General features: G+C 45.9%; 1 protein-coding gene across 4 annotated transcripts; it reads right to left on the minus strand.

Moving 5' to 3' along the window:
- Nucleotides 1-877: 877 nt before the first annotated feature.
- Nucleotides 878-16,765, minus strand: LOC114449347 (cyclin-Y-like). 4 transcript variants are annotated; one of them, XM_028426936.1, is made up of 11 exons: nt 16,453-16,765; nt 5,801-5,875; nt 5,303-5,320; nt 5,062-5,096; nt 4,755-4,849; nt 4,639-4,674; nt 4,320-4,377; nt 3,942-4,061; nt 3,428-3,594; nt 3,172-3,334; nt 878-2,954 (listed from the first exon to the last, which is right to left on the minus strand). In XM_028426936.1, exons 2-11 carry the CDS (start codon nt 5,865-5,867, stop codon nt 2,838-2,840), a joined length of 876 nt encoding a protein of 291 aa, XP_028282737.1. In that variant the 5' UTR covers nt 5,868-5,875; nt 16,453-16,765; the 3' UTR covers nt 878-2,837. The 4 variants fall into 4 exon arrangements, with proteins under 4 accessions (XP_028282737.1, XP_028282735.1, XP_028282736.1 ...); XM_028426934.1 differs by lacking the exon at nt 16,453-16,765 and adding an exon at nt 14,710-15,174; XM_028426935.1 differs by lacking the exons at nt 5,303-5,320; nt 16,453-16,765 and adding an exon at nt 14,710-15,174.
- Nucleotides 16,766-16,894: the final 129 nt, after the last annotated feature.

Below are 16,894 nucleotides of genomic sequence, written 5' to 3' on the forward strand. Positions count from 1 at the left end.
ACTTCAATGTAAAGTTTTAGTCAACACATTAGTTACTTCATGTGTGAACATGTATAGACCCAAAAATCCATCCAAAGGTTTGGTTTCTAAGCTAAATCCATTAGCAACCAACTGCGGTACCAGCCTGTCCTCCCCAGGGAAACCTAACATCAGGTTGATATTTCAGTCCTTTAAACATTTGTGCATATGTCTCCAGCAGCATCTCAATGTGTTCATGGAGGCGGACTTTGTCGTGATGGTGACCAAGCAGTCTTGCTTGTAAAATGTGTTTTAAGGTGATTTAGCTTAAGCTGTGATTAAAAACTTAAAGGCGGGCAACAACAGAACAGCTCGCAGTGTCAGGGGGACTCGAACCACGGACTCCTGACTGAAAGACCTCCTCGCTCTGGCTTTTGTGGTTATATCAGACGCCGGGCAATATGGACATATGTTCTGTTAGCATAAGTCTGTAGTGTTAGCATGCTAGCTGTAGCATTGTAGCTGTTGCTTTGTCTGCTGGATCATCGAGACACAGACAGTGGCGGTGCTGCATTGTCTTCTCTGGCCGGTCAGTGGGGACGTCTGTCATATGTTGATATTGTGCAACTGCTCAAAAATACACAAAAATAATTAGTTGAAGACACATAAATATTAAACAACAGTTTTGCTTTTTATTAAAAACACAAACCCGCACATCCATAAATAATTTACAGTTAACCTATCTCAGTTATGCACTGTACAAAGCTGGTTTGCAAAATAATTGTATTTTTAGCCCAAAGGGAAAAGAAACACAGAAACCTGATCATCTATTCGCCCGCATAGCAACAAGCCCAAAACAAAGTTAAAAAGGAACCTTTGTGCTGAATCAGAGCAGGGAGCACCTTTAAGGAGCCGCTAAACCATACCTGTTACAGAGCTGTGAGGATTTATGTTGCAGTCGCCCACGTCTGTACGTGTCTTTGGTTCATGTTATTATTGAAATGTTGCTTTTAAGAGGACAGCGTGTTTGTTGTGATAGATGAGAAGCCACTGCACCTTAGAATACATGAGATATTTGAAGATTGCCCAAATTATCTGCAACAGTAGCTCTGAAAATACTGAAGACATGAACACAAAAGGCTCTGCCCTCCACGACAGACCCAGAGGACTGCAGAGTGCTATTAGAAACATATGAGGCATCGCCAAATCTAACCTGGAAGTGCTCATTGGAAGATTAGGCCATAATATTAATATTGTTCCATGTAATGTGATGAAATACCTTTATTACTGTCCAACTCCACCTCAGTCTCCCCTTTGACAGAGTTCAGGAGTCAAACTGAACTTGCTCTTTTTGGGCCCCGTTCACACTGGAGAAACTCAGTCCAGCTAGAGCAGGATTGAATCTGGATAGTCTTTAATCTGGATATGTTCACTTATTTTCAAATCTGGCTATCATACTCGAGTGTCCGCGCTCGGATTAAACTGGCTTGTTTGCAGTCTTCCAAACCGCTAGGTGGCGCCTCGTAATATACGGTGTCGCTTGTTCCTTGTTGTTTTTTTCGGTTTAAAAAGCAGTTTATTTCTTTGTAGCCCTGTGGAAAATAAACTCAGGGCAAAGCTGTCGTAGTTTGATGGTTGTTTACATACGGCTTTTGTACTTGACCCAGACATTGTCCCTGTGAACTGGAAGTATCACATCACTAGCCGGATTTGGTAGCTGCATTTGCAATGAGACCTGAGCCACATTTGAGCCAATCCGGCTAGATCCACCTCCGAGAGGTGGATTGAAATCAAGCTGGATATAGCCGGATTTGCGGTGTTCACACTCAGAAAAAAACTATCCGGATATGTCTTGATACGGCCCGAATCCCGCTTTAGCCGGATTGATTTCCCCAGTGTGAACAGGGCCTTGGTGAAGCCACCCTTTAAATCACCATCTTCAAATGTCCACCGGATGTCAACATGTATGTGCTTTATTAAAATAACTTGACCAATGAAAGGAGCCATTTGTAATCAAGTTGTCCTTTTTTTTTGTTTAGAACGGGGGTCACTGCTGACTGCTGAGGATGACCCTTTACTCTCATCCACTGCTTTATCAGCTAGCCCTGAGTTGGTTCTGTTCACCGCGGGCCTCCAGTACCACAGAACAATAGAGCCCTACAGCAAGCTAAGAGCAGGTAGTGAATCCAACACATCTTCACACAGGTTAGTTGTTTTGTGTCATTCTAATACTGAGACCCTACATCAGCTCAATGGGATCACACTACTGTACACACTCTCACTAGCTGGTTAGCATGCTAACTTAAATACATATCTGTATATGTAGCTGTTATTTGTTCACGCTGTGTAACATTTTTTTGGTCTTATTATTACAAATTGTTCCTTTAATTAGTTCTGTTTGATGTCACTGTGCCCCAGATTGCAGTGTCACAGTCCTAACTGTGGTAATATTGACTCATTTTTTACCTAACTCTGGTCTGGTCATATGACTAAAATGAGAAGCATCACAGTTATCAACATAATAAACGGTCTACCTGAGTATCAAGTTGTACACTAGAAATACCGTAAACCTTGAAGATTTCTACCTCTTTTATTGATCCAAGTGCCATCAAAGGAAATCCATAAGTTCAGTGCTACGCTACTGTTTGTGAAGTTCTGCAGCTGTGAAGTGAAATAAATACGCTTCACACCTGAAAGACAGGTCCAAACGTGGAAACGAGGCCGGACTGACCAGTGGAGGTTCAGTGTTTAGTCCTAAACAGTTTGGACTTCCTTCAGGTTTCCCTTCACGGGCGAGACAACGAGCAGGAAGTGTCTGAGGCACTGTGAGGGCAGCGTCTGCAGCCTGATGCCAGTGTTCAGTGTTCAGTGATGGCTGATTAGGAGAGGATCGCAGGAACCCATCGGACGCCACACAGATTGTCCACACTGGCTGAGCGCTTCCTGGCGGCCCTCCGCACGTCTTTGTACTTGTTGTCGCATAGCCTGGAGATGGCCTGCAGACAGAGCGTAAAACCATTAGTGAGTGGGTAAACTCATGTAGCCTGTCCACAGATGAACATGCTTGTGTCTTCCTGGCTGTCTCTGTGATCCAGGTGTATTATTCCCATCAGTTATGAACTGCCTGGGCTTTTGTTTTGTTTGTGAGTCCTCCAGCTTTCTGAATCATAAGTAAAAGAAAGGAAAGGCAGAAAGGGCAGTGAGGCCTCTCACCTCCAGCTTCTGGGCCTTGTCCCTGCTGAGCGGCTCCAGGGGGAAGCTGAGGTTGTTGGACTCTGAGAGCGATCGCAGGTCAAAGTAATACTTGGCGTAGACGCTGGACGGCACGTTGATGTTGAACTGCAGCAGTTCCAGAAACTGTCGCTCCAGTTCATTCCTGGAAGAAGAAAAGAGGAGAAAAGGCACAAAAACCTTGTTGGTGTTTTGGAATTTCATCTTTCCTGTCTAAAGCCTGAGGCGGCTCACATACATGTCCTCCACTGTGATGTCTTTGAGGATCTGGCAGTAGTCCACGTTCCACACGGCCTGGTCATCCCAGACCTTTGAGGCCAGCAGGATGGCGCCCAGAACGATCCTCTTCCAGTTCCCGGGACAGATGTCAATCTCTGCATAGGTCAGGAGCCTCTCCAGGTAGACCTGCACGGCCACACGGGTAAGAGACAGTTCTTGGAAAATGCAGAGGACAAGTTGACATGATAAAGTCTTTACGCCCTGATCTGAGCCGGCTGATATATTTTTATGTGTTCCTCATAGTGTCAGAGGCGATACATCCAGTCCTTTCTCTCTGACTGGCTGTGTTCATCAGCGAGCTCTGAGGCCCTCAGACTTCATGGGATTTTGTGAACATCAATTTACACACACTCCCGGCTTGTCTGAACACATCAGGGTTTCATTCCCCCCGCGGCCTAAACAGACACTGTGGGTGCACGTGCTTCAAGCCTCAGCTCTGTGGGGACGGCGATACTTTCCTCTGTGTGTCTTACCAGCGTGACGATGGCGCACTCTGCAGTGAGCTGAGCAGCGCTGAACAACGTCCTGACGAAGCGGTAGATCTGCTTCTGCTCTGGGTCATGTTGGTTGTAGTCCCGTGGAACCTCAGATTTCTGGATCAATGAAGATGAGGGTAAATTCAGAAAGATGAAGAAAAAAATAGACAGACAATGCCTAAAAATATGAACAGATGGACCGTCCGTGCCAAGTTGGAGAAAGAGGCCAAAAATAACTAATAATCTACAGCACGATAAGCCTGATTAGAGCCCATCCACAAACATGGAGGCAGGGTGATGATCTATACTGCAGCCAGCCACCAGGGGGCCGAACCAGACCAATATACAGTCTATTGATGAAACCAGAGGTCTTACTGAAAGAGGGTGGAGCTTCTCATCAAAGATATCTAGTAGCATTCCTCCATGTGTGTCCCTGGAGTAAAAGAAAACACTTTAATCACTACATTATTAAGAGTTTGACAGGAACAGGTTGCAGCGTTACAGCTAAAGGTTTTAATGAGCTGATTACTCCGAGAATAACTCAGTGTAACTGTTTTTATTCCAGGTCACGAACTTATCAATCACACTATACACTCTGACTTCTTTGTTTTTAAACTAAAATGGAAACAAAATGATACACAAAGACGCAGAAAAATATAAATACACATCTATAAAAATGACTGAGAGTCCTCACCTGTTTTTTATGTGGTAGTAAATGGCCAGTGCTACACTGTAAAGAGAGAGCAAAGCTATGATGTGTGTGTGTGTGTGTGTGTGGCTTTTTAGTTCATGCTGCGTTCAGGTTCCTACCATTTGATGGTGTATTTGAGGTTGGGCTGGCTGACTGTGTTGTCATCCAGGAAGATGGTGGAGCAGGAGCTGTATTTTCGCCTCGGCGTCCCATGCTACACACACACACACGCAGACACACACACACACACACAGTGACTGTTATTAGAGTGTACATGTTTTTGTCTGACCCACATAAAGCAGGCCAGGGAGGAGGGGAGAGAATCAGGGACAAGCAACGAATCTCCTGCTGCAACATGAAGGTCAAGCGTAAATATTACAGATTTATTGTTGGCAGATTTAAAAGAGAAACAAAACAAAGACTCACGTTATTGATGAAGAGGCTCTTTCGTTTTTCTTTCACTGTAAAAAATAAAAACAGGTCAAACATTCAATTCACACAAATTCTTCTCTGATAATAAACACACACACGACAACGTTAACAGCATGGAAACATGACGTTCTCATTGCAGAGGAGAGACTTCAGCAAAGTGTTAGAAGCCAGAAAAGAGCGTGTTAGAGCTGTTGCACCACCAGAGGGAGACAAAGTCACATTAAGGGCTACTCACCATTCCTGTACGGCACCTCTGAAAAAAGAGCAACCGACAACCTCAGATACACTTTTCAAATGTGCCAGACTGCACATTTCACATATCATTCATTAGGTAATTAAAGTTGTAAAGTAAAGTAAAGTTCAGTAGCCTAATAGTTAATAGTAGAGTCTAACTAGAGCCTGACTAACTCATCAGTTAGACAGATTTAAACATCTGTGTGTTGGCTCTGTGTTGCTGCTCCCTGAACAAAGGCCCTGATCGGATGCCGGCGTGTCTTACAGCTCTCATGTTGATGTTCCCCCAGCAGGGCGCTGAGGCTCTCTGTAAGAACCCCTCGGGGCAACAGTAAATGAGCAGACATCAGCTGGCCGCACACAGCTCTGAGATCAGAGGGGCCCATGAGCAGGATGCTTCCACGGCGTCTTTGTCGTTTAGTTAAAAGATCTCAGTCAGCGCTGATGACGTGGTGAACGCAGCATGAAGAGAATTGATCCAAGTGGCACTGATACTCACCGTCGTTCTGTGACTTGCTGAGGAATATGGTGCTGGCCCGGGGATGGTCCGAAGGGTTGTAGTCCATGTTCAGCTCTGTCAAACACACCGACAAATAATGCACTCTGTATTAGTTAAGGTTAGCATGCTAACATGACACTAAACCTGCATTTTCCAACATGGCAGCGCCTGTGAGCAGGGTATTTTGGCCTCACTAGCATTTTTTCATTAGCATTTTGCTCAATGTGCAACCATACATGACCGCAGACGCTTCTTCCTGGACATTTAAAATAAAGTAACATCAGAGTATCACAGCTTTCCTTAAAGTGACCCTGAACTTCCCGGAATGCTCATTTCTTTTGTTCCTCTGCACTCAGACACATCCAGGCGTGACTCATTTCCATGCACAGCTAATCCAGACTGCATCATGACCCGAAGGCATGAGCCAGAGATGCATTTGTGTGCGTACACAAGGAAAGCACTCTGCAAAATGTGAGCCTTCACCGTGCATGCCAGCAGCTCTGCAGCATCTTGTTGTGTATGTATCCTGTCAGTCTCATATAAGTGACTCTTTAACTAACACTCTAAATGACAGTTAGAGCAGCAAACTGTCTTCTGACACGTGGTCTGCTCGGCCAAACGTTCCGACTCCTACAGTAAAAGATCCAGATTACCATGCAGATATTTGATTACAATGGCTGATCATCTGTCTCTGTCACAGCAGCTGCTGTAGGAGGACAAGCCGTGTGTGTGGGGGGGAATTAAACTGAGAACAACGCTGCTGGTTGATGAAAGAGGCGTAGCAGCAATCATCAGAGTAGCTCCACTCTTTGGTCCCTGGTGCATTTGGTCACTGCTCCTTCCTTTCTGAGAGTCCTCAGACTTCTTGGAGGCAATCTGCCATTTCTGAGGGGGATCCTGAGAGAGTTCTCCAACACTTTTTGTAACGTCCAACCAGAGACCAAAGAACAGTCCAAACAGTAGAAACAGAGGTCTCTGTGTTCTGCTGGAGGACGACCTGGAAAAGGGTCACACTGTTACAGGGGCCGGCTACACTCTCCAGACAGCACCCACCATCACCCAACCCCTGTTCAGCTGAATGACTCTCAGACTGATACCTGCTCCCCAGGATGAAAAGAGGATCTCCATGGCACTGTGTAGGAACACTCACCAAAGCTCCATGATGCCTTTTACAAAGACATTATCAACATGCTTATGAAAGTCAGTAAACAAAGGCGCTCGCCCGTCTTTATCAGTTTGTCAGGTCCAGAATCTGCAGCGCCCAAACTTCTCCCCATCATGTGCTTTGGTTCTGACCAGGCTTTTGGATTAGCACTACATTACGCAACAGTAATCAGACATATCTCAGCGTCCAGCACAGACTTCATTACGTCCACAAATTGGAGCTTAAACAGTGGCTGAGCTGGGTTTTAGTGCTGCATCACTTCCTCCTCAACGAGCCTCGTTTGTGGTTCTACACACGTTTTGTTTTTGAGGGTTCTCCCCTCACAGCACAGCCGCATTCATTTATAATTCATTTATGAGAAACATGTGTTGAGTAAGATCCGTTCTGAGGCCGGGACAGAAACCCTCAGTGCATTTTCTTCTCTCTGAATAAACTCACAGGACTCATCCTGCTAGGCTTAAAAACAAAACACACGACTGGACTTCCCAGAGTGCACAGCGGCTGGTGTCCAGTGTTGATACGTGATATTCAGCACCTCAAGTAAACTTTAACGAAGACTCGCGGATGGGCTTGTGCGCTCTGAAACAGGAGGAGCTGGGCTGACCCATCAGCTGGCCAGCCCGCCTGTCTGCCTGTCTGCTCTTACATAATGAATTACCAACAAGCACATCCTGCTGCTAACAGGCACATCCCACTACAACACTGTTTATATCTGTCTCTTTGTTAACCCTTTGTAACGTCTGACAATAGTGTCAATATGGACAATATATAATATATATATCATAATAATTATAGACACCGTATATATATAGAGAGAGACCATCCTGACTGTAAGCTATGGGGACGTGTTGGGTTTACATGCCTCTTTTATTTCTCCTCCCTGTTTTGAAACAGGAAACAGATGATGTTAGCACGCCGTCCTCTCCCTGATCCTGACAGCTAGTTAGCAGCTAAAAGCCAGCCTAGCAGGAGAAGCTAGTCCTTTAGATCAACAAGTCTGAGAAGGAAACAGAAGTACAAAGAAAGAAGTCTGCTTCAAGTCATCATGACCTGTACCCAGCTGTGCTCTGGACGCTCGCATGCATCATGCAGCCCCTCTGTCCCTTTGTCCCTCTGTCTCTGTAGGTAACTACAACTCTGAACGCCCAATAGTTGCATGTGGAGTTCTCCAAGGCTCTATAATGGGTCCTCTTCTGTTTAGCATCTGCATTCTCACACTAGCTCAGGCTATTCGTAGCAACAAAATAACCACACAGACGACACACAGAGCTACAAAATGACCGTATCACCAGAAGTCTTCGCTCTCATACTTATACTTATATATTATATTGTATTAAAATATGAAGCATCCAAACCTCTCAGACCACCTGGAACAGGTTTGATGCTGCCATTTGTACACCTTGCTGTAACTGTTGTGCCTTTTTTTACCCATATTATTCCGTTTTGTCAGCAATATTCCCTTTAACTCTGTGTGTTTCTGTGTTTTTTTTTATTTTAGATAAATGGACCCTGGAAAGAAATGCATCATCTGTTGCCCTGGAGGCTGTGATAAATATTTACAGGCGAACACAGGTGACAACAACTGGCCTTCTTGTTGCTCACAGCTCTGCCTTCATAAACGGCCTGAGCTTCAGCTCTGCTGAATGAAAGTGATGCTGGTGTTATTGTTGCAGACTGTGGTAGCATGAGCACTGATTCGCTCCCATGCAGAAGGCGAACATGTTCGCTGTTCAGTCATGCACGCTAATCTTTGGTGGTTTTTATCTTAGAGGGGAATTTGGACAACCAGAACTCTGCATTGCATTATCCACAGAGGGACAAGTCCCACACATGGACCGTGTGTGTCTCATAGGGACTGTCCTGCTGTACATCTACAGAATATGATCAGCGTTTGTTCCATCTTTATTATCATGTCACACAAGAGGGAGATGTTATTCTAACACCCTATAAGCTCTAAGCCCCTTTCCTGGGAAAGAAAGAGAGAGTTCCAGAACTGGGACGCCTCTGATAACACACACACAGAGACTGCAGTTCCTCCAGTGGCTAGACTAGAAGACTAGAAGCTGCCTCAAAAGCTCAATCCCCATCGATCTTCACAGCAGAACACGTTTACAGTCCTTTATATATAGATCTGTAGATGTTCTGTATAGATTATTGATAGGTGTATTGTGTGACACTTGTGGATTCTATTGGTTGTTCTAGGAGAAACACTGACTGCATATGGTCTCATGTAGGACATATGCAGAAGGACTTTCTGGTTTCAGTAAATAATTTAGCTAACGCGCTGAAAGCAGATGTTTTAATATGACTCATATTCTCCAGAATTATTTTGGTTTTCATTGTTGTTGCTTTAGAATTGTTTCTATCAATAGAATGACTCTGTCTCTCCTTCATCCTCTCTGTCCTGTCTCCCTCTTCTTCTCCTCTCTCTCTCTCCTTCATCCTCTCTGTCCTGTCTCCCTCTTCTCCTCTCTCTCTCTCCTTCATCCTCTCTGTCCTGTCTCCCTCTCCTCCTCTCCCTCTTCTCCTCTCTCTCCTTCATCCTCTCTGTCCTGTCTCCCTCTTCTTCTCCTCTCTCTCTCCTTCATCCTCTCTGTCCTGTCTCCCTCTTCTCCTCTCTCTCTCTCCTTCATCCTCTCTGTCCTGTCTCCCTCTCCTCCTCTCCCTCTTCTCCTCTCTCTCCTTCATCCTCTCTGTCCTGTCTCTCTCCTTCATCCTCTCTGTCCTGTCTCCCTCTTCTCCTCTCTCTCTCTCCTTCATCCTCTCTGTCCTGTCTCCCTCTCCTCCTCTCCCTCTTCTCCTCTCTCTCCTTCATCCTCTCTGTCCTGTCTCTCTCCTTCATCCTCTCTGTCCTGTCTCCCTCTTCTTCTCCTCTCTCTCTCCTTCATCCTCTCTGTCCTGTCTCCCTCTTCTCCTCCTCCTCCTCTACCCAGCCAGCTATCAGCAGGATGGTTCTCTGTTCAGTTTGAGTAGGAGTAGGCAGAGCTGGCTGTGACCCTGCCTGGATGGGGGTCAGGTGATGCACATTCAGCTGTGTGTTGGGTTTGGTTCAGTTTGGTCAGTGCCCGTGTTAACATGCAGTCCTCATTCATTAAAATCACATCATCTTTAAAGTGTCTTCCTGCACAGCTCAAAGCCAGCTCGCCCTTCTGAAGTGATCATTAGTGAGGCGAGGGGGGGGGGGGGGGGGTCACTCTCTCATTACTAGTCAACAAATCAAACAAAGACAGTGAAAGGAATAATTTATCTCAGACCCAGAGAAGAGCAGAGGACATGTTGGTGTTGTATAGTTTAATCATACAGCTCTCTTTCTTTTTGTTATGTTGTAATTTAGTTACTGCTTATTTTATTGTAATCATTTTTAGAGTTTATATAACTTCTAATAATGTAACCCATTCAGAGAGGACTCAGAGACAGCATTATGTTTACAGCCAGGTTACACATGTCATATTTAATCCTCTGCCTGCATGCTGCTGTTGCTCTGAGCACATGAGGAGCAGCTGATCAGAGAAACACACAGCTGGGGGGCTGTTTATGAAGACACGTCCTTCAGTTCATTTTCCTTCATTCTGTTCTGACCAGGCTGAGTGTGTTTCCTGGTTATTCACCTGTCGACACTCCTGCTTCCTGTGTATGTTCGGTCCTCTGCTCTGTTTCCTCTGATTCTGCTCAGATTCCTCATGGACACCATGTTCAGCTTTAGTTGGTTTGTTTTTAGTTGTGAAGCTGTTAATGTCGCCGTCTACTATATGATTGTTTGATTATTGATTGATTGTCCATGACTAATCAGTCAAACTTTTCTGACGCTTTATGGACAAACCAGCCGAAATTGTTCCTGTTTCCAGACTAATGGCTCTAAACTTCCATTCATTGATCATTGTTGCAGCTTTAGAGCTCATAATGAGGATTGATGATAACTTCGCACCTAATGGGCTGATCAGAGAGGAGGATAAACTGGAGGCCAGCACACGTGGAGGTTATGTGACCACGTACTTTTGTCCATATGTTTCAAATGAAACCTGGAGGTGGATGATTATCTGTTCACCGCAGTCCTACCTCTCTTAATCTATTACACACAGCTGGTGATGTCACACTGATAACAATGAGATATCATTTGCACCTGCAGCACTCTGTGTGGACGCCCCAGTCTTTTACTCATGTCCATGTGCACAAAGGAAGAAGCCAGTGACCACTGAAAGCATGATGGATGAGTTGCATGTCACATGTTATTGTTCAGGAGCTTAATGGACACCAGCAGGAGTGACTGTGTGAAGCAGTCTGAGATATGACACTCATGTGCCCCTAAATAAAAGAAAAGCAACAGTCCCCCCCCCCTTCCTGTGGACTTTTGACGGCCTTTAAACACTTGAGTCATCACCAGGATCATCAGACTAACCAGATTCCGAGCTTCCTTCCTCCCCTCCACACCTAAATATAAGAGCATCAGCTGACGTGTGAAGCCTCACAGAAACAACAACAAGTCACTTTAAGAGGGAACAACAACAACAGCGGGCTTTGTCAGAGAAAGCAGATCATATGACGGCTTTGTCTCTCGTCCACACTCTCCATCCATCTTCCAGCAGCCCGGCTGAGGTCTCCTTTTTCACAACGTTCAGAGTTTACATCAAGCTCATGATGATGATTCATTCATGGCTCAGAACCCCGAGCAGCCTCTCATCGTTTACTGCGACATAAAGTCCATAAAGTCATGACGTATGCAAGCAGCAGTCATGGCTGCAAAGTCTTAAAGGTGAAAAGGTGCTCTGCATGTATTTATTGATTTATTTATATTTCAACATTTATATTTCAACACCTTCACCCTACTCTGCACAGTAACTTTGAAATGGTTGGTCTGCAGATCCACCTAACTTGATCATGTTTTCGTCATGTGACAGCTGGTCACATGAGTCAATCATGGCCGAAGGTTTGGATCCTTTTAAAGAGAATCTTGTTCGATTGTTTTAGCTGAGACTTGTTCAGTAACATGCTAAAACATGTTTGCTCTTTGTGGTGCCTTCAAGTACTGTCGGGAAGTTCCTAGTCTGGTGATTGAGCATGTTGTTTTCTATGATGATTGTAGGAAGGCTGTGTCACACCTGCAGGGTTTGACACTGTGATGCTCTGTTTTACTTTGAAAATCTGCACGGAGTTCATCAAAACAGACACAAAACTTCCTCCACTCCAAAGGACGAGAGCCTCAGAGCGCCTCATCCCCTCAAACTAAGCTCATTTCCTGCTGAAACTGTACCCAGCGGCTCACTCGGGATGAGCTCCGGGGCCTCGGGTCAGTGGAATGATGGCGTTATGGAGTGACGTGATCGTCTGTCCTTAAACACAGAGGGCGCTGTGAGGTCACTTCAGGACTTCCAGACTAAAATCCCCTAAAAACTGACATAACATCCCTCACTGAGACTGTCTGCGGCCAGAGCATGATGGGAAACAGCTGTCATGGCAGTTATCATTTGAAAGAATAAATCATAGATTAATGGCTACGAATCACTTTAACAATCACTTTAAACCAGTGAAGCCTGTTTATCCTTTAACATCCAACCAAGGAATGATAACTAAGCAGCTGGTGAGGATCAAATCAGACATCTCCACACACTTTCTACAATGAAGACACCAAAGTCACAGATATTGTGACAGGCATGGATGAGACCAGTGCAGCGTGTATAGATAGATTAGAATCATCATCATAGAATCAAAACAGCCCAATACTCCCAGAATATTTGTCAATGTTTGTTCAAATGCTTCATTTTTAGAGCTTATTGAGACATGTGTCTACCTACCAGCTGTTCATGTCTGGGGGCATCTACAGGTATTATTTATGATTAAATGTAACTTAATGGTTAAAAGGTGGACTGAACTCATCTGTGTGGTGTTAAATACAGAGGCGTGTTCTTGTTTTAGGCCAGTCAAATTATAACGGGCTACAATCTCATTTTACTGCAATCAAAATGTTACGATCAGACACTGGTGACGAGCAGAAACAGCACGTCACGCTCTAAATTGAGGCGTTAATTCTTGGCAGTCATCCCTGGAGGCAGCTCTGACGCTCGCAGCTGCCTGTCTGGGCTTTTTTTTAAGATTTTCTTTCTGATATTGCACATTCTAATGAAGCTCACTAATCTCTATCACACTGACTGTGAATTCATGACAGGACACATTAGACACGCTCCGAGACAGACGGCCTCTCAGCACGAGACGTCTTCACCCCTGTCAAGAAGTGTGGGTCGGCTCTGTGAGTCTTCATCATGCCGTCAGAGGAACACCTGCCTCACATTGTGATGATGCTCAACGGAGAGTGATCAGCAGAGCTACGCTAACCTCACAGTGACTTCACTCATCAGCCCGGTAAGAGGCATATTAACGAGAGGCCGATCAATAGAAAGCCCATCCACGCTGTAAGAGCTCATTCAAAAATGGACAGTGAAGGATTTCCAATAGCAACATGGCTGCAGCCGCTAGCTCAAAAGCCTGTGATAGCATCCAAAACAACCGCTACAGAGCTGTGCACGTGTCTATGTATTTCAAATGATGTTAGCATGCTAACTGTAAGCTGCTGTCCTCGGATAAAGAAGGATGCATCAGCATATCCCATGATTCATTGAAGGCCAGAGTGATTATTAGAGAGAATGTCCGACCACCGAGACACAGGAAAACACAAAATATATTTGGATGTCAGCAGGTAAACAGAGAAGGAAATGCCTCGCTACCAGTCTGAGCGATCGCAGCTGGTGTCGTCCACGTCGATGTGACGCAGAGTTGCATCCCTGCATCAGGCCATGTGGAATGTGAGCAGCTCTCAACCTCCAGTGCACAGACTCTGGTTCCAAGATGGCGTCTCATAAGTTATAAGAGATATTTTATCTCACTTCTGTACAACGCACACAGGTGGAACCACGCCGTCCATCTTTATATACAGTTTAAGTTTAGGATCTTTTTTCCTAGCTGTCAGAATATACCGATACATGCAGCAGCTGTCCAGTGAGCATCGGACTAAAGCACAAAACATGTCTCTGTCTTACAACGGGCCAGTTTGAAAATAGACAAGCCATTTAGTGCACACTGTTCAGTGTGAATGGGCCAATTGTGATGCATATTAGCATGTGTCAGTGGAAGAAGGGGTGAGGGAGGGGTGAGGGAGGGGGGGGGGCTGTGTTCAGTAGGTGCAGCAGTTTCTGAAAACAAAGACCAGCACAAAGGAGTCTGCCTTCATGAACGGGATGCTGTCTACAGAAGAGCACACACAGGAGAGAACAACGTGCGTGAGGCTCTGCATTCATCCACCCAGCGTGGCTGAGGGAGGCGGGGTGAGGAGCCCACAGGGTGAGGAGCCCACAGGGTGAGGAGCCCACAGGGTGAGGAGCCCACGGGGTGAGGAGCCCACAGGGTGAGGAGCCCACGGGGTGAGGAGCCCCCGGGGTGAGGTGCCCACAGAGGGCAGAGGTGGCCTGGAGCTCTTATTTTGAAGGGCCCGTTTGTTTATGTTGTTATATAGCTCTTATTACCTGTGACTCTATTCGTGTTCCTGTATTATTATTATTATTATCTATTCGTGTTCCTGTATTATTATTATTATTATTATTATCTATTCGTGTTCCTGTATTATTTACTCATTACCGTCACTTTAATTCTATTCTCCATCCCCTGTGGCACAGGTAACTGTATCCTCCTGCTTCCCTGTCCTGTCACAGTAAAACACCCGCTGACAGCCTGAGCGTAGTATGTTTTTATTTTTTACCGTCCACGTTCTCCCGGTCGCTGATGTGCTGCAGGTTGCATCCCGTCTCCTCCCTGCTCAGGTCGGACTCCTGGTGGTACGACTCCAGCCTGGAGTGGGCATTTCTGCGCAGCTTGGGGCTGGCGGACGCGCAGCAGGAGGTCGTGCTCCCCATCTGTGCTCCCCTCCTCTAACGGCCCCGCCGGCGGGAGGTGCAGGTTTACAGAATAAACGCTCCTCTCAGCTGAAACAGGAGCTGGAAACGACCCCACCAGCGCCGGTAGATCCCCGCAGCAGCGCCCACAGACTCTGTCATCCAGGCGTCGGTGTCCGCAGAGAGGCCGTTACCGGGAGGAGCCGATGCAGACTATGTGACGGGCCGAGCTGTCACCGCGGTCCCAGGCATCGTAAAGCGAGAAGCATCCTGCGAGCTGGAAGTGAGCGGAGCACGGTGCGGTCCGTGATGTGAGGCTGCTGGCTGTCAGCGCGACAGACCGACAGGGAGGGCTGCACATCCCGAGGAAAGGTTCCGGTTCAAGGGGGTGGTTACAAATGACAGAGAGAGAGAGGGAGGGTGAGGGAGAGAGGGAGGGAGAGAGGAGAGAGGGAGGGGGAGGGAGAGAGGAGAGAGAGAGGGGGAGGGAGAGGGAGGGAGGGAGGGAGAGAGGAGAGAGGGAGGGGGAGGGAGAGGGAGGGAGAGAGGAGAGAGAGAGAGAGAGGGGGAGAGGGAGAGAGGGGGAGGGAGAGGGGGAGGGGGAGGGAGAGGGAGGGAGGGAGGGAGAGAGGAGAGAGAGAGGGGGAGAGGGAGAGAGGAGAGAGAGAGGGAGGGAGGGAGAGCCTCAGCTGATCTAATGATTTATTATGGAGGGTTTTTAACGTCCATAGAGAAACATTATTTGCCATATTTCAGTAATAGGGAAGACTCCATGGCAAAAATACAATAATAAGCATTATTATTATTATTGTTGTTATTATTATTATTATTATTATTATTGTTGTTGTTGTTGTTGTTGTTGTTGTTGTTATTGTTATTATTATTATTATTATTGTTATTATTATTATTGTTATTAGTAATGCGTTTTTTTGTAGTTACTTTTCAAAGCCATGTTTTAACTCTGATTGATGAGGTCATAAATGTCTTTTTCATGTCCATGCACCAAAACAAGTGAAGTCTATGGGGCTGAGACACTTTACAGGCAGGCATCAAAAGCCAAGTTTTTTTGATAACTTGCTTTAATTTTATGAGGATTTAAAATCATGTATAATTATGGACCACCCACAGAGGGGGAGTTACATATTTCTAACCTGCCACTGAGGGAGGATCTCTCATTCAGCTGTAATCCGATCTGACCAATCAGCCTCCATTAGCAGAAAGCTAACACATGTGGGTAAAAGTTTCTTTAAAAAGATTAAAAAAGACAGAGAGAGAGAGAGAGAGCGTCTCATGAGCACTGTCCTGATGAAGTGCAGCCTGAGTCGGATGAAGCCAGTGCTCTCTCAGCTCTGGATGTGATGGGGCCCTCTGCTGGTGACGCAGTTAGCTCATGGTGGAGCTGCTGCTGGGACTTTAAAGGACCAGTGTGTAGGATTTAGTGGCACCTAGTGGCCACTGCATTTTTTCAGTGAGAGCTGTAACACAGAGGACGATGACCGACAAGTGTCACATTAAAAACTAGTAACACAATAGAAAAACAGGATTAGAACATCCAGCAGGGGGCAGAATAGAACCAAATAATCCATGCATACATATAAACAGTGTCTGACCTCCTTGTATGAAGTGTGAAAACAAATGGGCGCACAGTGTGGCGTTTCTGTGGTGACTCCGCTTGCAGTTGCGTGCTTCACCCAGCAGAGGGCCCCCTTGACCGCCACTGTTCCATGTTGTCAAGGTAGTGGGCTTCAGCTCAGTTGTAGGCGGCTGGTCTCCAGGTGGAAATTTCCACTCCAGCCACACTAGACCAAAGGCCACCAAGATGTTAAAGAGGCATTAAAAGCAAAAGGTTAAATAGACTCCCACACTGCAACTGTCCTCGCTCTGCTTTGGCAACAGCAGAACAGAGAGAGAGAGGGAGAGAGGGCTGTGCATGAACTGTAGAGTTTGTGGAAACAGTTGTGTGTGCGCTTTAATAGAGTTGTGTAACATTTCAAGCGAGCTGTGATGATGAAAACATGGGAAGCCACAAGGTCTCTGTACAAACAGAAGTTT

This window comes from Parambassis ranga, chromosome 17 (assembly GCF_900634625.1).
Source record: "Parambassis ranga chromosome 17, fParRan2.1, whole genome shotgun sequence".
Classification (NCBI taxonomy): domain Eukaryota; kingdom Metazoa; phylum Chordata; class Actinopteri; family Ambassidae; genus Parambassis; species Parambassis ranga.

Bases quoted from the DNA above. Each gene is read 5' to 3' on its own strand.
- LOC114449347 (XM_028426934.1), bottom strand. From the start codon at position 14,863: ATGGGGAGCACGACCTCCTGCTGCGCGTCCGCCAGCCCCAAGCTGCGC. The intron at 4,850-5,061 runs GTGAGTCTTTGT...GTGTGTGTGTAG, and splicing joins AGAGCCTCTTCATCAATAAC to CATGGGACGCCGAGGCGAAA. The intron at 4,675-4,754 runs GTAGGAACCTGA...CTCTCTTTACAG, and splicing joins CTCAAATACACCATCAAATG to TGTAGCACTGGCCATTTACT.